Source organism: Styela clava, chromosome 5 (assembly GCF_964204865.1).
Source record: "Styela clava chromosome 5, kaStyClav1.hap1.2, whole genome shotgun sequence".
NCBI classification, from domain to species: Eukaryota; Metazoa; Chordata; class Ascidiacea; order Stolidobranchia; family Styelidae; genus Styela; species Styela clava.
In genome coordinates, this window is record NC_135254.1 from 12,640,448 (window position 1) to 12,658,111 (window position 17,664).

General features: G+C 34.5%; 2 protein-coding genes and 1 long non-coding RNA gene across 3 annotated transcripts; 1 reads left to right on the plus strand and 2 right to left on the minus strand.

Moving 5' to 3' along the window:
- Nucleotides 1-1,214: 1,214 nt before the first annotated feature.
- Nucleotides 1,215-2,374, minus strand: LOC144422734 (uncharacterized). The gene is made up of 3 exons (XR_013475351.1): nucleotides 2,253-2,374; nucleotides 2,014-2,178; nucleotides 1,215-1,932 (listed from the first exon to the last, which is right to left on the minus strand). It is a non-coding gene; the product is annotated as an uncharacterized LOC144422734 (long non-coding RNA).
- A 4,837-nt stretch (nucleotides 2,375-7,211) lies between these two features.
- Nucleotides 7,212-8,652, plus strand: LOC120344869 (uncharacterized). The gene is made up of 2 exons (XM_039414191.2): nucleotides 7,212-7,390; nucleotides 7,937-8,652. Exon 2 carries the CDS (start codon nucleotides 7,950-7,952, stop codon nucleotides 8,370-8,372), a length of 423 nt encoding a protein of 140 aa, XP_039270125.1. The 5' UTR covers nucleotides 7,212-7,390; nucleotides 7,937-7,949; the 3' UTR covers nucleotides 8,373-8,652.
- A 1,351-nt stretch (nucleotides 8,653-10,003) lies between these two features.
- On the minus strand, nucleotides 10,004-11,185 carry LOC120344220 (NADH dehydrogenase [ubiquinone] iron-sulfur protein 3, mitochondrial-like). Its single transcript, XM_039413339.2, has one exon. The coding sequence runs from the start codon at nucleotides 11,182-11,184 to the stop codon at nucleotides 10,357-10,359; it is 828 nt and encodes a 275-aa protein (XP_039269273.2). The 5' UTR covers nucleotide 11,185; the 3' UTR covers nucleotides 10,004-10,356.
- Nucleotides 11,186-17,664: the final 6,479 nt, after the last annotated feature.

Sequence of the window (17,664 nt, forward strand, 5' to 3'; positions counted from 1 at the left end):
ATTCACAAATATATAGTTTCTCATATTTTTTGTACAGGATGCTAATTTAATGATTCTAGTAAAGTATTTTTTTCTGTACCTGCTACTTATTTTTGCTGCGAACAGTGAAGAAATGCACATATTTTTCGAATGTTATATATATATATATATTAAAGTATACACACAGTTAGTTCTAGAAAAATTAAAACATGTGCTTTCAATTTGAACCGTACTATATTCATAAAGAAATGGCAATCGATTCAATAATTTTTTCTAAAAGAAAAACGTTTTTGACTAAATGATTTTAAACATTTTAGGTCCATCATTCCAGATTATGGCACTATGAAACCTTTGCATGAAGAAGTACAAAATGTCTTCACAAAAAAGTATCTTTAAGGACACAGGTACACACGTATATCGAATAGGACGACCCAGACAACAGGGTATCTTTTCGTATAAAGGCCAACATTTGTCAGTAAACTTCATTAATTCAAATCTAATTTCGTTTGACTTGTTCTAGTATATAAGCCAATAAAGCTATATATCAAGCAATCTTCCACATGGAAATGTATTCTAGGCGAAGAGATAACGAAAATATATATAATTTTTCACAAAAATAACTAAAGGGCAGTTTGCTCGCGAGAATTATTTTATATTAAACTAAGCAAAAACGCTAATGTACTGAACTCAAAATATCGCAAACAATTTAAATTCACCTAATATATTTACTATTTTTTTTAAAGTACAGTCTCATATATAAATATGCGTATTAACGGTATATGTCAGGTGATTATTGCTTGAGCAAATGAACTAAATATTTGAGGACGTCCGGGGCGTGAAGAAGAATTGATAACAATATAACCATTTTCACTATACTTATCAACTAATTTTGCGCTCTAACAATCGAAATTTACACATAACTTTTACAAATTTTATAATCAAATCAGACCATATAAATCGATTGGTCAAAAGTAAAGTTTCAAAAGCACAGTACGCAACGATGTGAAAAGAGTCGGATCGATCTATGATGATTGATTTCAATCAAAAAAAGCCATTGCATCTTTTTGGTTGAGCGTTGCAGACAAATATCCATTGCTATCAGAAAAGACAATTAAAATTGCATTGCCTCTTGTAAAGACCTACATGTGTGAGTCAGCATTTTTAGCTCATACTAATAGGATGACAGAATACAGGTCGAGACTTGCCGTTAAGTCGGACCTACGAGTTTGCTCGTCACAAATTGCTCCAATAATTTTTAAAGTGTGCTACCTCGTCCATCACATAAATGTCGTTTGTGTTGTGTTGTTAATGAAACACTATCCTTCCTCGTTGGTTAGGCACAGAAATTACAGATACGGCTTAGGATGGGGGTTCGTCAAAAATAAAATTCTTAAACAGGGGTTCTTAGCCCAAAAAAGTTTGAGAAAGTCTGATCTAAAAGAACTAAATGTTGTCCCAAGTCTCGATATAATATTAAGTCATTATAACATACACAAAAATCAGGTATTTTTTAAAGTATGGTTTAAACCAAAATTATTTAAAAAATTAAACAGAATATTTTATTTTATATCATCAAAAGATTTTATGTAAATCAGGAAACATCGAAGTTTTAGGCAATATTTATGATACAAAATATATCAAAACTGAAAATTTGATGATGGAAGACAATAAAAATTAAGATTCTATACATGGTAAAGCGTAAATGTGTGCAAAATATTAAACATATATTTGCAATTGGTATGTTTTTAAAATTGATAGTGCTTCATTTTTCTAATTTTCTCGAAAGTTTGATCGGAAGTTAATATTAAACGTATTATTCATTTATTTTACGGCCGTTACAAAGAGCAGCATGTTTCATATGTATTTATTCATAGATGATATTAATTCATCAGCCAGAAAGATCAAAGTTTGACAAGCTCCCACACTCCCGATAGCAATTCCAGCAATGATTCTCTGAAATAGATCGATATGAGTTAACTGTGTTATGTGAGTATGTTACAAAGGAGATAAAAAATATAGAATATAGAGACTCACGCTTTATACTATCTTTGAACGATTTGCAACCTTTAACAGCAACAAATTTTCTAATCCAAAAAACAGAACAAAAACAAGCACAGGTTCTCCATTGATCGCATGCCTCTCTCTTTTCCACTCTTTGAAATGAATTTGTAGATTTATATCCATTAACAAACATGCAACCTGTATAAACAAACATATATAAGGGGAATGAAAAATTTCGATCATAAAATATATTAATTCATATTGCAACTTACCGGCGCAAAATAGAAGTAAAGTTAGAAATATATTATTCATGGTCCAATTCCAAAATAGCGATTTTGACGATTTGTCGTTTTATCAGTTAACTGGCTGCTTTAAATATTTAGACAGAGTATGATAATTAGACGTTTATCCAAAATTTACTATAACTGAAATTGAATCTTGTATAAAAATAAAATCATAGAGATATTTCAAACGACATTTCATGCGAATCATGCAATTTATAGTAAAGAATAATCTAGCTATTTAACATTTGAAAACGCCAGATTTTTGCATCAAATAAAGTAATTTACTTCGCCATAAATTTTCAACTCTTCTATTCATTAGTATTAGCTGAGCTAGAAACGTGGAAAATTATTCCAAAAATGGAAATTAAAAATGGCGGACCGCGTCAGATACTATACTCATGTGTACGCCATTATCCATGCACATTTCAAACTGAATATTGTGCTTGTTTTTTGCAATTTTATTTTTCGGGTTGAAGTGGCAATCTTGTCGTCCTAAATAGATCCACTTGTATGCAAGAAATTTTGCTTGAACGTTTTTATCTTATGACAAAGCGTTATTACTTTCTTTAAAAATAGGTTGGATTGACATTAATAAAATATCACGAAGAATAGCTTTGAAATTTAACACTTAAGCACGAACACCTTTTATCGTTCATCAGTAAATATTTCAGGAGCAGAATCCTATAATTGGATAAGTCAAGCTCAATGAGATAGTAACCGAATATGCTGACGGTAACTCGATCATTATTCGAAAAGCGCGAGAAGAGGGAAAAAAAGATTGAGAAGTGCCCACGATATAATAAAATTACGACACGATCAAAAACAACCACCCGATTCTATTTACTTCTAATTCTGTTAATTTCTAATCATGGGTGATGATACTTTTACGAACTTGATGAATTTCGTAAAATAATTATTTATTTATTTAAATGAACGCTATGTTGCAGTCTACACTCTACAGCACATTACGCGTATAACTGGAGAGAGGAAAAACTATTTTGTTCAGAATAATAAAATAGGTGCATTAAACAAAAAATAAAAAATTTATAACATATTACATCCATATTCGAACCCGTATTATCCATTTAAGAGAGTTATTAATCAGCACATTGAAAATGGTTTACACATGCCCAACTCATGGAAAATTTAGTGAATAAATTCGAAGTAGTAACAGAATAGTTAGAACAATTATTTTGCGGATTTGTTCGTCACAAAGGGTTCGGTCGAACAAACAATTTTCCTGCACTAATTTCCAATTTATTTTTGGCTATTTTCGTTCATCATAATATATATATTTTAGATTAGATACTCATCTTTGCTTATAGGTCGCAGGTCATAACGTACGTCTCCGAATGTATATTTAATTTAGACTAAGATGAGCAAGGGTAAAATTCGCCGCTTTGGTGCAATTATCTTGCAAAGAGAGACACGACAGGGGTGATTCATATGTAGATAACAATGAGGAAGAATCTCCGGAATTACAATATATAGAGTTAACTTGTTGAAGCTAACTTATATATTTCATTCTATACCTAGGTGAACTGCACTAAGAAGGTATTTTATATCTGCATTGTCTGATGTAAACCTTTAGCATTCACTACCTTAGATATGCACTCACTGTCTTATTGAAATATTTAAATTATTAAAATTGTCAACGAGATGTGATTTTTTTCAGTAACGATCATAACCTTCATATAACCTTGAAAACAGGCGAGTCGCATTGTTCTATAATAGCAACTACAGTTGACACACTTTAAATACCCACATACTGAATTTCATAATAATAAAATATTTTTATTAATTTCAGATGCAACATCATATTATTAAGATTTTTCATAACATGCTGAAGTCTACATTAGTTTCTCAGCACTTACATCCATATATATATATGTTTTTATTTTATCCATTTTCTCAAAAATCCATTTTCCTAGTTCAGAATATTCAGCAAATACTGTCCAGTTTCACTTAGGCGTATTTAATGTCTAAGATTTTACAATCGACTGCACCGCACACAGCTCCCTGATTTGTATAATTTACCCAACAGTCATCACACACGAACTTAAGCGAAACGAAGAACGCTGTTCACTAATATTTTGTAGAGCTTCAAATCTTCATTATATTCGTATAATTTGTACTAAATTGTGAGGTAAGGTGCAATTTACTTTTATTGAAACTAATATATTACTAAGATTTAATGAACACCAATTTAATAAGAGAATATTCCTAAATTGGAAAACCACAAGTACATATGTATTCCAGTGAATTTACAGTTTACTTTACTGCTCATGCAATTATGAATATGAGCTTTTAAAGCAGTGTTGATTACATGATGCAACGTTGTTAAGTGTTTTTAGCTGAAAACAAATCTTCCATCTCGTTTTTCATTGCTGCTTCAGATAATCGTATTACAATATGAGATATAATGTCATAAATTTGTCGAATATTTCACAAGAGTTTTCAACAAGAGTGTTTACTCCAATTCAAAAGATGAGAGATTCCGACATACGAAAAAATTAAAACAATATGAACATAGCAAATTCATTTGATAATTTATCAAGCAAAGAGATATAATGTATTATGAATATTTGAAACGAATATATGTTTTATTGAATATAATGGCTCGTTTTCAAAAATACCGTGCTGTTGTGGAAATAAAAATTGCTATATTTCTCCCCAATGTTTTTTACCTCGTATGCACTGTGAATTTATTTAATTTGTGCAAAACTAAAATTAAATAACACAAATTCTGATAAACTGTTAAAGCTTTCATGGAAACAGACTTATTCGCGATCCCTGTTTTCAGATCTACGCTAACAACATGTCTTTAGGTTAGAAATAAATTATTGCCTTCCAAAAAGGCTTAATTGTGTTAGTAAGGTATATTATTTCCGAGTTTCAATACTGTACTATATATACTTCATCTGTGGTGCGGTTCCCACTTTGACTAATGTCCTCAACTGTCCCAAACAATTATTAAACCAGAGGCGGCTTTTTCCAAATTGCAGCGTTTGTTGACAAAAAATGGGCATATCCGGAAATTATGGCAATCACAGAGCTTGTTACTTTTATTTTTCTTATTAATGAGTGGTGGACTTGAACTTTATATGTTTACGTTCAGTTCAATCAGAGCGTAATGTTCGGTGTTTTGTAAAAGTAATTTGAAGCTGAGTCGCGAGTCGTACTTTGTCGGATTTTTTTTTCTCCTTTTTTAAACACTCTTTGAGAGTCGTTGAGAAATCTGACTCTAGTCTCCTCAACATTATTGTTGCCTCGAAATTTGTTTAAAAAAGTGTTTATTAGCTCTACAAATACGGGAGTTGAATACAAAGTGTAGACCATGAATTTTCCTCTCCAACTGTTAACCGATTGTACTCAGTTAAACAGTTTGTAAATGCCAAACTCATAAACGTGAACGAGAAAACTTTGTAAAGTATGGTGAGACTTATGGTGAGTTCAAAGGTCGCGGAGTAGAGGAGGAATTTTACTTGTGTCAAAAGTTGGTTATTCAATTCAATCAACTATACGCCAAATGTAAGGTGATTTATTTTCTTAGCTCCGCCATGGTACATAAAATTAAAAAACAAAGAACGACAACTCAGATTACGTACCATTTCCTTTAGCAACTCCTTGAATTTATATTCTGCGACAGCGATTTTTTTAGGCGGCGCTAGTTAGTAACAACAATAGAGGTGTACAATACTTGTTGCAATTTTGTAAGCTGTAAGCAGTTTATTCGCTGAACCGCTGAGTTAGCATTAGCGATTTCTTAGTAGTTCAAAAAAAAATCAGGCATAGATGAGGAAGAAGAGTTGACCTTTGCCTCTTTATGCCTACTTGTTTACAAACTTTAAACGACATAAAGTACTCATTAACGATCACAAAATTGAGTTTTATTTAAAGGCAGCATTTTTTCCGTGAGAGTGCGCTGTGAGTTTTTTCCCTGATAATTTGGCGCCGCACGAAATAAAGTTTGCGAACCGCTGCTACACGCTTTAAATTCCTGATTAGGGTTTTGTTTGGGCTCCTGATTTTATATTCAGTTTTTACTAATTATTTTAACGTCCGTTACACTGATGCTGATTATGATTGAGTCATTGAGGTATATATTAGGGTGACCATATTTCCAGACCCTAAAAGGAGGACACATTGTTTGGTAGAACCACATTTCATCTGTGCATGAGATATACATTATAATATATCGACTAAATTGTTTAGGATTGAATATAGAAGTGACAATAGACAAAGTGACGCTATGAAATGATGCATTTTCGTTTTTATTAAAAATAACAACTACGACTTGTTTGTCTTTAGACCATGAGTAGTTGGCAGTTTCTTTGATCATCGTCAACATCGCTAGGTTATTTTATTTTAATATCGTAAAACTGGGTCTACTGGCGTAATTTTCTGCCAAAAACATACTTTTCATAGATTGCAAAATACGAGGTGAAATGACCTAAAACCTCATTGCAGAACAAAACGATTTTACATCATGTACGAGGAAGCATAACAAGTAAACATTTGATTAAAGTAAACCCGTGTGCATGCTATCACATCTCAATGCATTGCTTGTTATATGTATAATGATAATTACAAGTCTCTACTGACTTTGAAATTTTCTTAACAAAGCAACTGTAAATAATATAAGAGAATTTTTAGTATTTAATCCGGTGAAAAAGGAGGACGTTTTGACAATTAAGAGCGTCCTCGGAGGACGCAAATTTTTTAACCGAAAATAAGGACAAATGCTCCAAAAGGAGGACGTATGGTCACCCTAGTATATATATAATATACACACACTATAGTGGTTAAAAACTCGTCATATATTATAGTTGTGGCAGGAGTCGCAAAGTTGTCAATTTGGGATATGAAAGCCCGTTATTGACTTGGATAGTACCGGTACGGGTACTTAATTAACCCAGTCATTGCAACAGTTGATTCCCCGAATACCGATTTTGTTGTTTATTCCTGTAACAATGACCAATAAGCAAGAAGTCGATGAAGACGTACCGGTAGTAGCTATGGTAATTTTTGTCGCGCTCAAAATTTTTCTTGGGTCAAGGGTCGTGGAAACATCCATTGAATTGCGACTTTCGAGTCAGTGCAGTATCCAGAATTTCGAAAATACGGTACACTTTTGTTGATTTACAGTGACGTTTTTAACAACTTGCATTGATCTGGATTTGCACCTAATGTAATGACTTTTCTAAGTTTCCGATCTTAAACGTTTGTCATGGACTATTTTTGACCCTGGTTTAGTAGTGTTAATTGGAATTGGTTGGATAGAATTTAAAACTCTCACGAAAGAATTCGGTTGTAATTTGTAATCCGGTACCTTTGCTTCAATATTGTTTTGAGCTGTGATCTTCGGAATTTGATTTATTCTAATGTTAATTCAGTAATTTCAGAATTTGCTAGCTCCTACCTTTTTTGCAGTCTCGCAGTGTTTTCACCAAGTTGAATGACCGAGGTATGCACAGTTGTATGGCACATTTACTTCTACCCCCTACCTTACATATTTCAACCATTGTATTATTATATCATGGCACAGATACCAGAGTGTGACTGTACTACTAGTACAGACGTACTCTGGTTTCTACTGGTATCAGTGCTATGATAAAATAGGTAATAGTGCTAGGTCATTATTTGTAACCGATTTTATTATTGATTTGTAGCATATACATTACCATGCCTTCTAAATCATCATTAAGCGACAGCAGTGAACAATATACTTCAGTTACTCGACGATCCATTAAACTGAACTCAGATGAGTTGGATTTATGGGAAATGTTCCACTATGCTGGTCTCACACTGGATCCACAAGTTTTTCGAGTAATTTTGGACTTGATACGTTTAGATATCCAACCAAAAGCTATATTGGATGTATTAGAATCAGTATGTCCAAACAGCAAGCATTTTGTGCCTTGTGTGCAAAAAGAAACAGGACCGAAGTTGAACCAAACATCTATATCAGGCTCATCAAGCAGCCGAAAAAGCATTCCTAAAACTGGAACTAATATTGCAAAGGGTGAAACTTCAACACAGCTTCGTAAACAGTCAATACCAAAGCCAGATAAAGCGGGTGGCGATTCAAAAATATCCAAACGATGACAATTGTAACTGCCAAGGACACCACATCAAATACCTCTGGTAATATGAGTAATTTTAGAATGTCAGTTATAGTCTTCAATTTGCTTGGATATTCAAGTCTGGCGTTTACTTAACTTCATATAGACATCCTTAAAAATAGCTGAATGAAGGATCAATTAACTTTCATAGGAACGGAAGACTAATATGGGTGCGTGGTCCAGACGATACAGTCAATACTGCATGATACAATATTCTTTTTTTTTTTTCTAAAATATGTATTTTAATAAATAAAGATTTGTGACACATTTATAATATCAACCAAATAGCAGAAATGATAGGGTGGAATAAGTCATACTTGCGCACTTTTTCAACGGAAGAGTCCTGTATTACCCCACCCACATGCAAGCAATTTCTCATGTCAGAACTCTCTTAAAGTGATCGCTTGTATAAAGCATTTTTAGGACTGAACATTTAAAACGATAGTCTGGCGTCTACATTCAGCGATCGCTTGTCAAGAGACTTAACATATAAAATTATACAAAAACTTAATCAAAGTCGTGTAAATATGGAGTGCTAAAGAACCGAGATATTCTATCCATCGTATTTCCCTCCCCCTCACCAGTGACTCCCTTCCCTCCAATCGTCAACTGCTGGCCCATCCACTTTTCGCACGACCTTTGCCAGTCATCCACAGTATCAGGTGCATGACTCTTCCTTACTGTAACCAGTATTGATACTATTCCTATACAAAAATAGCAAAGCATGTGTTTTGCACTGCCACCTTTGTCTTTTACCATCCTCCAGACTATTTTCACCATGTCATTAAGAGAACTAACAGAAAAAACAGTCATGGCAAGAGTGCCGACTTTATTCCATAATGTCAGTACATCAGGGTCTTCCTTAGTAATTCCTATAAGGTAGTCTTTAACTTCTGTAAAGGCTGTTGTAGCATCACGAGTGTCAGGCAATGAAGTAAGGCGGATTACATTATCCAGAAATCTTGTTGTTGCACAATATATTTCGTCCCTCTGCATTTTATAGGATTTTTAGGAAATATCAGTCAAACCCACAAAGTGTGAATAGTATAGCTATGCAGAGAGTTTTTTACATTTGCTTTATAGCTTATTCTAATTGTTAAATATATGGAAGAAAATAGTGTTAATGTTGAATTTACACTCCTGCAATTGCACAATGCTTGCACTCTTTCTTGAGCAATGCCAACCCACAGGCAAAATTGGAACTTTTATTTGGGTGCTGATGTAAATATTCTTAAACCATGCATTTTAGAAACTTCCTCCTTTAGGGCATTTGTCACAAGCTTGTGTGCAGCAACAGTTCGAATTTTTGAAAAATCTTCCGATTCAATGTGAATTTCGTACATACTTCCACAACCACCTGAAATATCTTCTACATCAATTTTCACAGCATTAGGGAATCGAGTTTGCAAAATGTTAGTTATTTTTATCTCCCCTGTGTTCCCTTCTGCCGTGGATGTAGAAAATGGTTGGCATATCCGTGCAGAGTGAAGTGCTGGTGCTGGTATAGAATTCTTACAAATTACTGACGTATTGGATGATTTACTATAGTTAACAAAAGTTTGGAGGAGTTTAACGGTACAAATTCTATTCGGCAACGACATAATTTAGTCAAAATTCTGAAACAAAAGCAAATACACAAGGTCATTATCATGTAGCTAATAAGTATGAACCCACAAAAAGCATTTTTCAGTTAGGTAAATCTTCCATAAACCATACAATCCAATGGAAAATTTCATGAATATGGTCAACCACACAAGAAAATTTTAAATATCAAATACTTTGAGATAGTTTTAACCTTGGAAACATATCTACTGATATAACTGACTTTTCAAATAAACAATATGCAATACTTGTATATAAAAATTCATGACATCAGCAGAAAGAAAAATTTTGTTTATGATGCAAATATTAATATGGACAAAGAAAATATCTCAAATATATTATCAAAGAAAACTTCTAAAATCAGTTTATTCATGTTTTGGAGGAGAACTAAGGTTGTCTGTATTCCTATGTTTCGGAAAGGCTTCCCATGGACTGTTAAGATCAAATTTTCTAAATTCTTGTGCAAGCTCAACAGGATCACGAACAACTCTGACAGCTTCATCATCCCATCGAACCTCGTGGTAACCAGACAAAGGAAAATCTTTACGAAGTGGGTGGCCATCAAATCCATAATCAGTGAGAATCCTACGAAGATCTGGATGGTTACGGAATAATATACCATACATATCCCAAGCTTCTCTTTCATACCAATTGGCAGCACGATACACACTACAAACAGAATCAACCGGTGTTAACTCGTCTGTGTAAGTTTTCACTCGAATACGTTGGTTGTATCGCAGAGAGAGTAGATTGTACACAATCTCAAATCGATAGACTCTTGTTGGTATATCATTTCCACACAAATCAGCCAAGGACTCAAATTGACATAAAGTGTTATTTTTCAGGAAGCTCATTGTAGTAAGTATTCCATCAGGATGTACCATGACCTCGAGCTCATTTGTATGAGTAAGCTGGACTTGTTGAATATACTTCGGTAAACAATTGGCAACATAATCACCGAATTCCATCAGCTGATTCCATGCAACTTCCCTTGACATTTTAATTTCAGGTAAATTGTCGGTGGGAGGTGTGACACCATCTTCATTTGTCTGTAGATGACTGGAGCTTGCGATACACCTTGACAGACCCTTCGAAGACACGATTGGCGCTAAATTTGAATGAACATTAGTTGTAACTAAGCGTGAAATGCCTCGAAATAAAAAGGCCATTCTGGAAATGATAATAAAATTCATTAAGATGGCTGATTTTGCACTACGATCTTCATATAATACAGTAGAATAAATAGTGGTTCTTGTACTGGCAGACTGGTAGCGACATTCAAATGGAAGGATATAATACCGGTATGTTATATGTCTGTATGTTGATGCATCTATAAATGTGCAATGAACTCAAGTTGTCAAGGACCAACCTGCTGGCAGCACTGGCACCATTAATGACAAGTCATGCCTCAATTCCCGTTTGGGGAGAGTCAGAGTTAACCAATACCGGTACCGGTAGCTCTGTACCTGCATAGTATGTACTCAGCATATCAACACATTACCGTTATGCTGTTAAATTTATCCAAAACATAATATAGAATTGAGGGACTACAAAACCGTTCTCGCGCTGTTCAAGAAACTCCGACTTATGGCTGTATAAATTCTGTTTTGCACCAGCCCATATGAGTCTCATATGGGGTGGTATGAGTGGGATATGACCAGATAATTACAATGTTAAATTAAATAAAGTAAAATTCAACTAAAAAATGAGGTACGGTACCGTACATTACTACTAGTCGGCCAATATATATTTAGAATAATTTCACACTGCAACATAACTTGAGCAGGTACTGGCATTAGTGGTGCTGCTTCGGGGGTTCGGTTTAAGGTCAAACCACTGAACCGTACCGGTACTGAAATACACTTTTCGAATGTATGTCCTACCGATACCGTATGTGCCGCTTTCTTGTTGGTGCAGTGTCTGGAAGAATACATGTCGCTATACAAAAATTAAGAAGCTCATGATACTCTTTTATGACTTATGACAATGTTAAATTAAATAAAGAAAAATTCAACTAAAAAATGAGGTACGGTACCGTACATTACTACTAGTCGGCCAATATCTATTTAGAATAATTTCACACCGCAACATAACTTGAGCAGATACTGGCATTAGTGGTGCTGCTTCGGGGGTTCGGTTTAAGGTCAAACCACTGAACCGTACCGGTACTGAAATGCACTTTTCGAATGTATGTCCTACCGATACCGTATGTGCCGCTTTCTTGTTGGTGCAGTGTCTGGAAGAATACATGTCGCTTTTAAAAAATTAAGAAGCTCATGATACTCTTTTATGACTTCTTCAATTTTATGCGTAGAACCGTAATCGAAGAGGCCATGCTACGCTTACGGGGTACGGTACCGTAACAAAACATTAACACTTTTGAAGTGCACCCAGGATATGCACTGAATCCTTTTGCAGCCACAGAATTTTGCACCGGAGGACATTTTCTACCACGATAACATACATTTTCAGCTTGAACGTTTACGCCCAGGTACACATGCATCCATGGCCCTATGCACCTGTACTCGCGGTCAGTTTCACCAATGACATTAAACAACATGATAGGCAACTCTGACGTCACTTCATAAGACTACAGGCGAAAGATTGTATTTCATGATACGCTCCAATGCATATATTTCTCGTCGCCTTATGCGTCCGTTTTTCGCTCGCTTTTGCTACTCGGCGTCTTTTTTACGTGTAGTACCTGTCTTTTTGCGCCTGTAACGAAACAAAATAATCTCTATATCTAAGAAGTTTTGCTCACTTGGAAAGCTGGAATGGCAGGCAAGCTGTAAAGAGCAATTCTGGACATCATAGGCGTTTTTTTATCAGAGAAGATTACAAACGCGATAGCGGAAATATTTGTGTGGAATATTTTGCAGATAATGACAAAGTTCAAAGTTAGTAATTTAAATATTTGCGCTTAATCATTGAAATTTCATTTAAAGAGGGTGTCATACAAAACTATGCTATGATACAATTCCATAACACAAAGTTTGCACTTATCGAACTTGCTTTTGTAGGTGAATTTATTAGACATATTACATATTCAGTTAATCGTAGGTAACATTGCTGGTACATAATGCATAGTAGATAGGTTTGTTTAAATTTAGGAATTTAGCTCATAGCCCACTAATTAATATTATCTTCTATGCGGTAGGTTGCAGGGCTGAATTCAACTTGCAGCCTTACCGACCACCTGACGATGCTCATTTAGTTTGGCTCGAGCAAGTCTTCTTGAAATGCTTGTGTGGATGAAAACTACCTATTTTAGCAAATTTATTATGAGGGATTTCGCATATAATTCTCATTGATTGATGGCTGTTTATAATTCCTATTGATTGTGAATTCTGATTATAACAAAGAGTTAAAATTTTTTTTATCTAATTTACTGGTACCTTTTTCTTGTCAATATACCAAGCTGAGGTAATAAACAAGACAATACATTTATGTCATCTGGAAGCAAAATATGCACACTAATTAATAGTTTGGCACATTGAGATAATACATCATAACAGAAAATACAAGTTAAAGATATGTATGACCATCACAGGGTAATTAAAATTAAAAAAAATTATTAGGGGCTGTGGAGTATGAAAAGTTCAAGACAAAGAAAAGAACAAATGTTCATAGCTCATGAACTCTCAATTTTGCCTCCATTGCTTTGTGAAGGCCAATATATTTCGAGTGGCTGAATTGGTTTACCTTTATGATAGCAACGATTTTGTATTTAATATAGCGAGATTATTTCAATTTAATTCAAGTGATATTATTTCCCAAAGCAATGCTTGAATCGTCTAGAATAGATCAGTGGTGTCAAACTTATGGGTTTTCGAGAGCCGCATTGCATTTTGGAAATTGTAAAAAGAGCCGCAAACAGTTTTTGATAATGTATACTTAAAAGATATTTTTAAGATAGTTTTAGTTTGTGACATATATTGTGATGCAACTAAACAGTTGGATTAAGTTTTATTATTTTCTTCAATTTCAAATGCAATTACATTTGCAAGTTACTGTATTTATTATGAAAAATCATAAAATTCTATGTACAACCATCAAAATCATTTTTGAACAAGCTTTGAATAAGGAAAGAATAATACATACACTAAAAATAACTTAATCTAAATATATGAACCTAAAATTAACAAAAATACTACAGTATAAACTCAATGTTTTAATAATTACATTTGTCCTGACGTTTGGCATCTTTTTTGTGTCACCAGCATACTAAGGCCAGGCTGAAATGATTTTATAGTACCAACTCTAACTAACGAGGCCACATGATCATGGGTTAATCTGGATCTTTGCGAATGTTTAATTAATTCCAGTAATGCAAAAAAGTTACTTTTATCATTTCATGTATAGATCAGTAAAAAAAAAAATGACAGATTTTTTCGACAAGACATTTCGCACCACATTGCGTGGCATAGGGTTGCTTGAATTATTGATATTGATTTTTAGTAACTAAGTCGTTGTATAATTATATTAATATACAAACACATGGAAATTTTTTGTTCGAAATTGGTCTTCGAATTTGTCATATTGACTGCGGAGCTTATTGTGTTTTTTCATTGTATTGATGGAAATATGACAAATTAAACAATGTGCTTCAGAATTTTGTGAAAAGCAGAAATGTTACAACTCCCATTTTCTTCGAAAAGGCCACCTTCTTCATGTACTTTGCGTTTAATTTAATCACTCAAGTGTTTATTCAAGTATTTTTTTGCAAGCTTGATGTGTATTCTTAATTGGGTCAAAATGTGGACATAAAAAATTAATATTCCAAAACTACTTTCAGTAAATTGTTTTCTGTGTGAATAATCAATTTCACTTTGAAAGGTTTGAAAAATCTATCACATTTGGATAAAAAAAAAATTCCAAAATACTATTACAATTATTGTTGAGCGTTCGAGGGCCGCACTGGAAGTTCTCTGGGGCCGCGAGTTTGAGATCTCTGGTCTAGATTGAAGTTGTCCAAAAAATATATGATAGTATTTTATCATGAATGATGATTATACCCCTTCCGGAATTTCTTCTATAGTACTACCAAAAGTTGATGAACCAAATATAACACAGGTGCAGTGAGTTACCCGTAATCCTCATTTTCCAAAGCTGTTTTAAGTATGTCTGGCGTGTTTTGTGCCTTTTTACAAATAAGACCGAGTATGTAATTTTACTCTTTGCAATTTTTAGTTATTTTCCTCAAGCCCTGCAGGATGTAGGGGTCATACACAACTCCACCGGAGGGTCAAATGTCTTTGCATGTCACTGATATGTCGCCAGACTTCTGATATCTCCCCTTCTGCTATAGTTGTCCTGTGAATAAATAATAGGAAATTGTGATTAGAAGAATAGTTGAAAAATTTGCTTTATGTCGGCTTAATTTCTTGATTGATATACTTACTATTTCTGCTATTGCCTCTTGTGCTGCAAGAGTCTCACAATGCTTAGACAGGTTTGTCCACAACTTTCACATCTGAAGAAAGAGAGGATTTATTAATTTTCGTTAAGAATAAATAAAGCAGTCTATATGATTTAGAATGGAAAAGCTAATAAATCCAATATCTCATGTTTTATGTAAAAAATATTTTACTGAATTTAGTATATAAACCAACTAATAAAAGGGTTTAGTCAGAAAATTACGAGCATTCGTGGCTCCAAATACATGAGAGATCATACTATACAATATAGACCGGTATGAGTGAAATGTTAGGTGAACTTGTTAACACTTTGATTCATTACGCAAATAAAAGTGAAAGCGCAATAGTATGTTACAATGAGCAGCAATCAACAATGAGTATATATCCTCACTGATTAAAAAAATCTAACTGGAGGTGCATGAACTATTTGAAACCATAAGGGGTAAGTAAATATGTAATTTCGGCAAATGGGCAACCACGTACCGTACTGAATTAATAACTTCGTAGTATTTGACAAAGGCTGACTTTCCCACATGTACTTAACAGTGCGATGCCCGGGTGTGATATACAACAATAGTATTTACCTTACCTTTTTCCGATTTCTTTTTACCTTAACTTTCCAAAATATCATTAAAATCGACAACAACTGTCAAAGCAGGCACGAACACCACCGCCTTGAAAGCAGCACATATCCGCTCGTTTTCGTCTCGTCAAGTATGTGCATTGGAGCGTGCTATCGAATACGATCTTCGGACAAAAATGCCGGAGTTGCGCATCATGTTGTTTAATGTCATTGGTTTCACGTATAAGCATAAGATAATATAGGATTTACATAGGTATTCCCGGGGAGAGGGAAGTCGGTAGGACGGCTTAATCATATGGAGAACCACGGCCTCTCGTCCGGTTACCAGTCCAGATCCGGTGGGTATGGGGTTAGTTAGCCAGTTATTTGTTTTCAGAAGCTTGGACTTGATGGTAGAGGAAGCCGTAATCGACCAGCGGTTTCGTGAACCAGAGGCGTAGCCAGGAATTTTCAATGGGGGGGGGGGGGGGGGGGGGGGGTTCTGAAATTTAGGTATGTACTAAATGTCGCACAACCTGAAAATAGTATGTGTACCAGGTTAAGGTTCTGATTGTGCGTCATCTTGATACGAATACTTTTGGAGCGCCGAAATTTGTAATTGTCAAGTTTGACAGCAACAGGTTGTCTGGCCGGAAGCCGCAAAACGCGAGTTTCTAAGAGAACTGGTGTTTTAAAAATTGCTATGTGTGATACAGAATGTTTCTAGAAATCGAAACTGAATATGTTTGCCAGGGATTTGGATTCCTGGATTTGCCAGGAATAAGGGCATCAAATGGAAATTGCGGACTGAATGGATGTTTCCCCGAGCATCGACTTCCTTGTTTACTTCGGGACATTGGCCAATCAGCAAGATGTCAAAAGTGACGTAATTCGCATCCGCTCAGACACTTTTCTCGCTCAGACTGATTTTCAGGCGTCGTCGTAAACATTACCTCGTTTTCGCGTTTTCGAAATCTATTCGTTAATTTTTAGTTCTGTTTCGGATATTTAAATATAAATCAAATAATTCAATGATCACTTTGTCTTCTTAGAAGTTTCAGTTTAATTGCAGTAATAAAAAAGTTATTGTAGAAATAGCTGCAATGGACTAGGCCAGCGTTTCCCAAACTTTTTGGCCATGGAACACTTACACTTTTGATCTCGCCTCGCGGAACACCAAAGAATGAAACAATAAATTGATAGAGAAAACCGGTGTAATGTAGCGGTTCCCAATATAGCGGAGTTGCTGAATGCGCCGCGAAAACTTACAGAATTGTGTTAAACATACCTAAAATATGATTGAATATTTTACATATTGCATTTATTAAACCTGTTGTATTGTTTCTTAGTTTAAATGCTGTGTATATGAATCAATTCATTCATTTTACCATTCTATGGCGTTTACTTTCCATTACGTAATGTTTGCCTCTAATGTTACGTCTAATGGTAATAAAAGAACTTTCCGCAATTTCGCGAGCTCCAGACTTGCCGTTTATTTATTTCCTGAATAGAGTTTACCGAAAATGATTAATTTTTTCAGCATTTTAAAGTAAAACCTGCAGAAATGGAGGAAGAACAGTTGACCTTTTGCCATTATTCTTTAAACCTACTTGTTTGCCTATAGAAAAATCAAAAACATTTGATAATGAACTCAACAGTCAACAATCTAGGCCAGGGGTGGGCAACTTCTC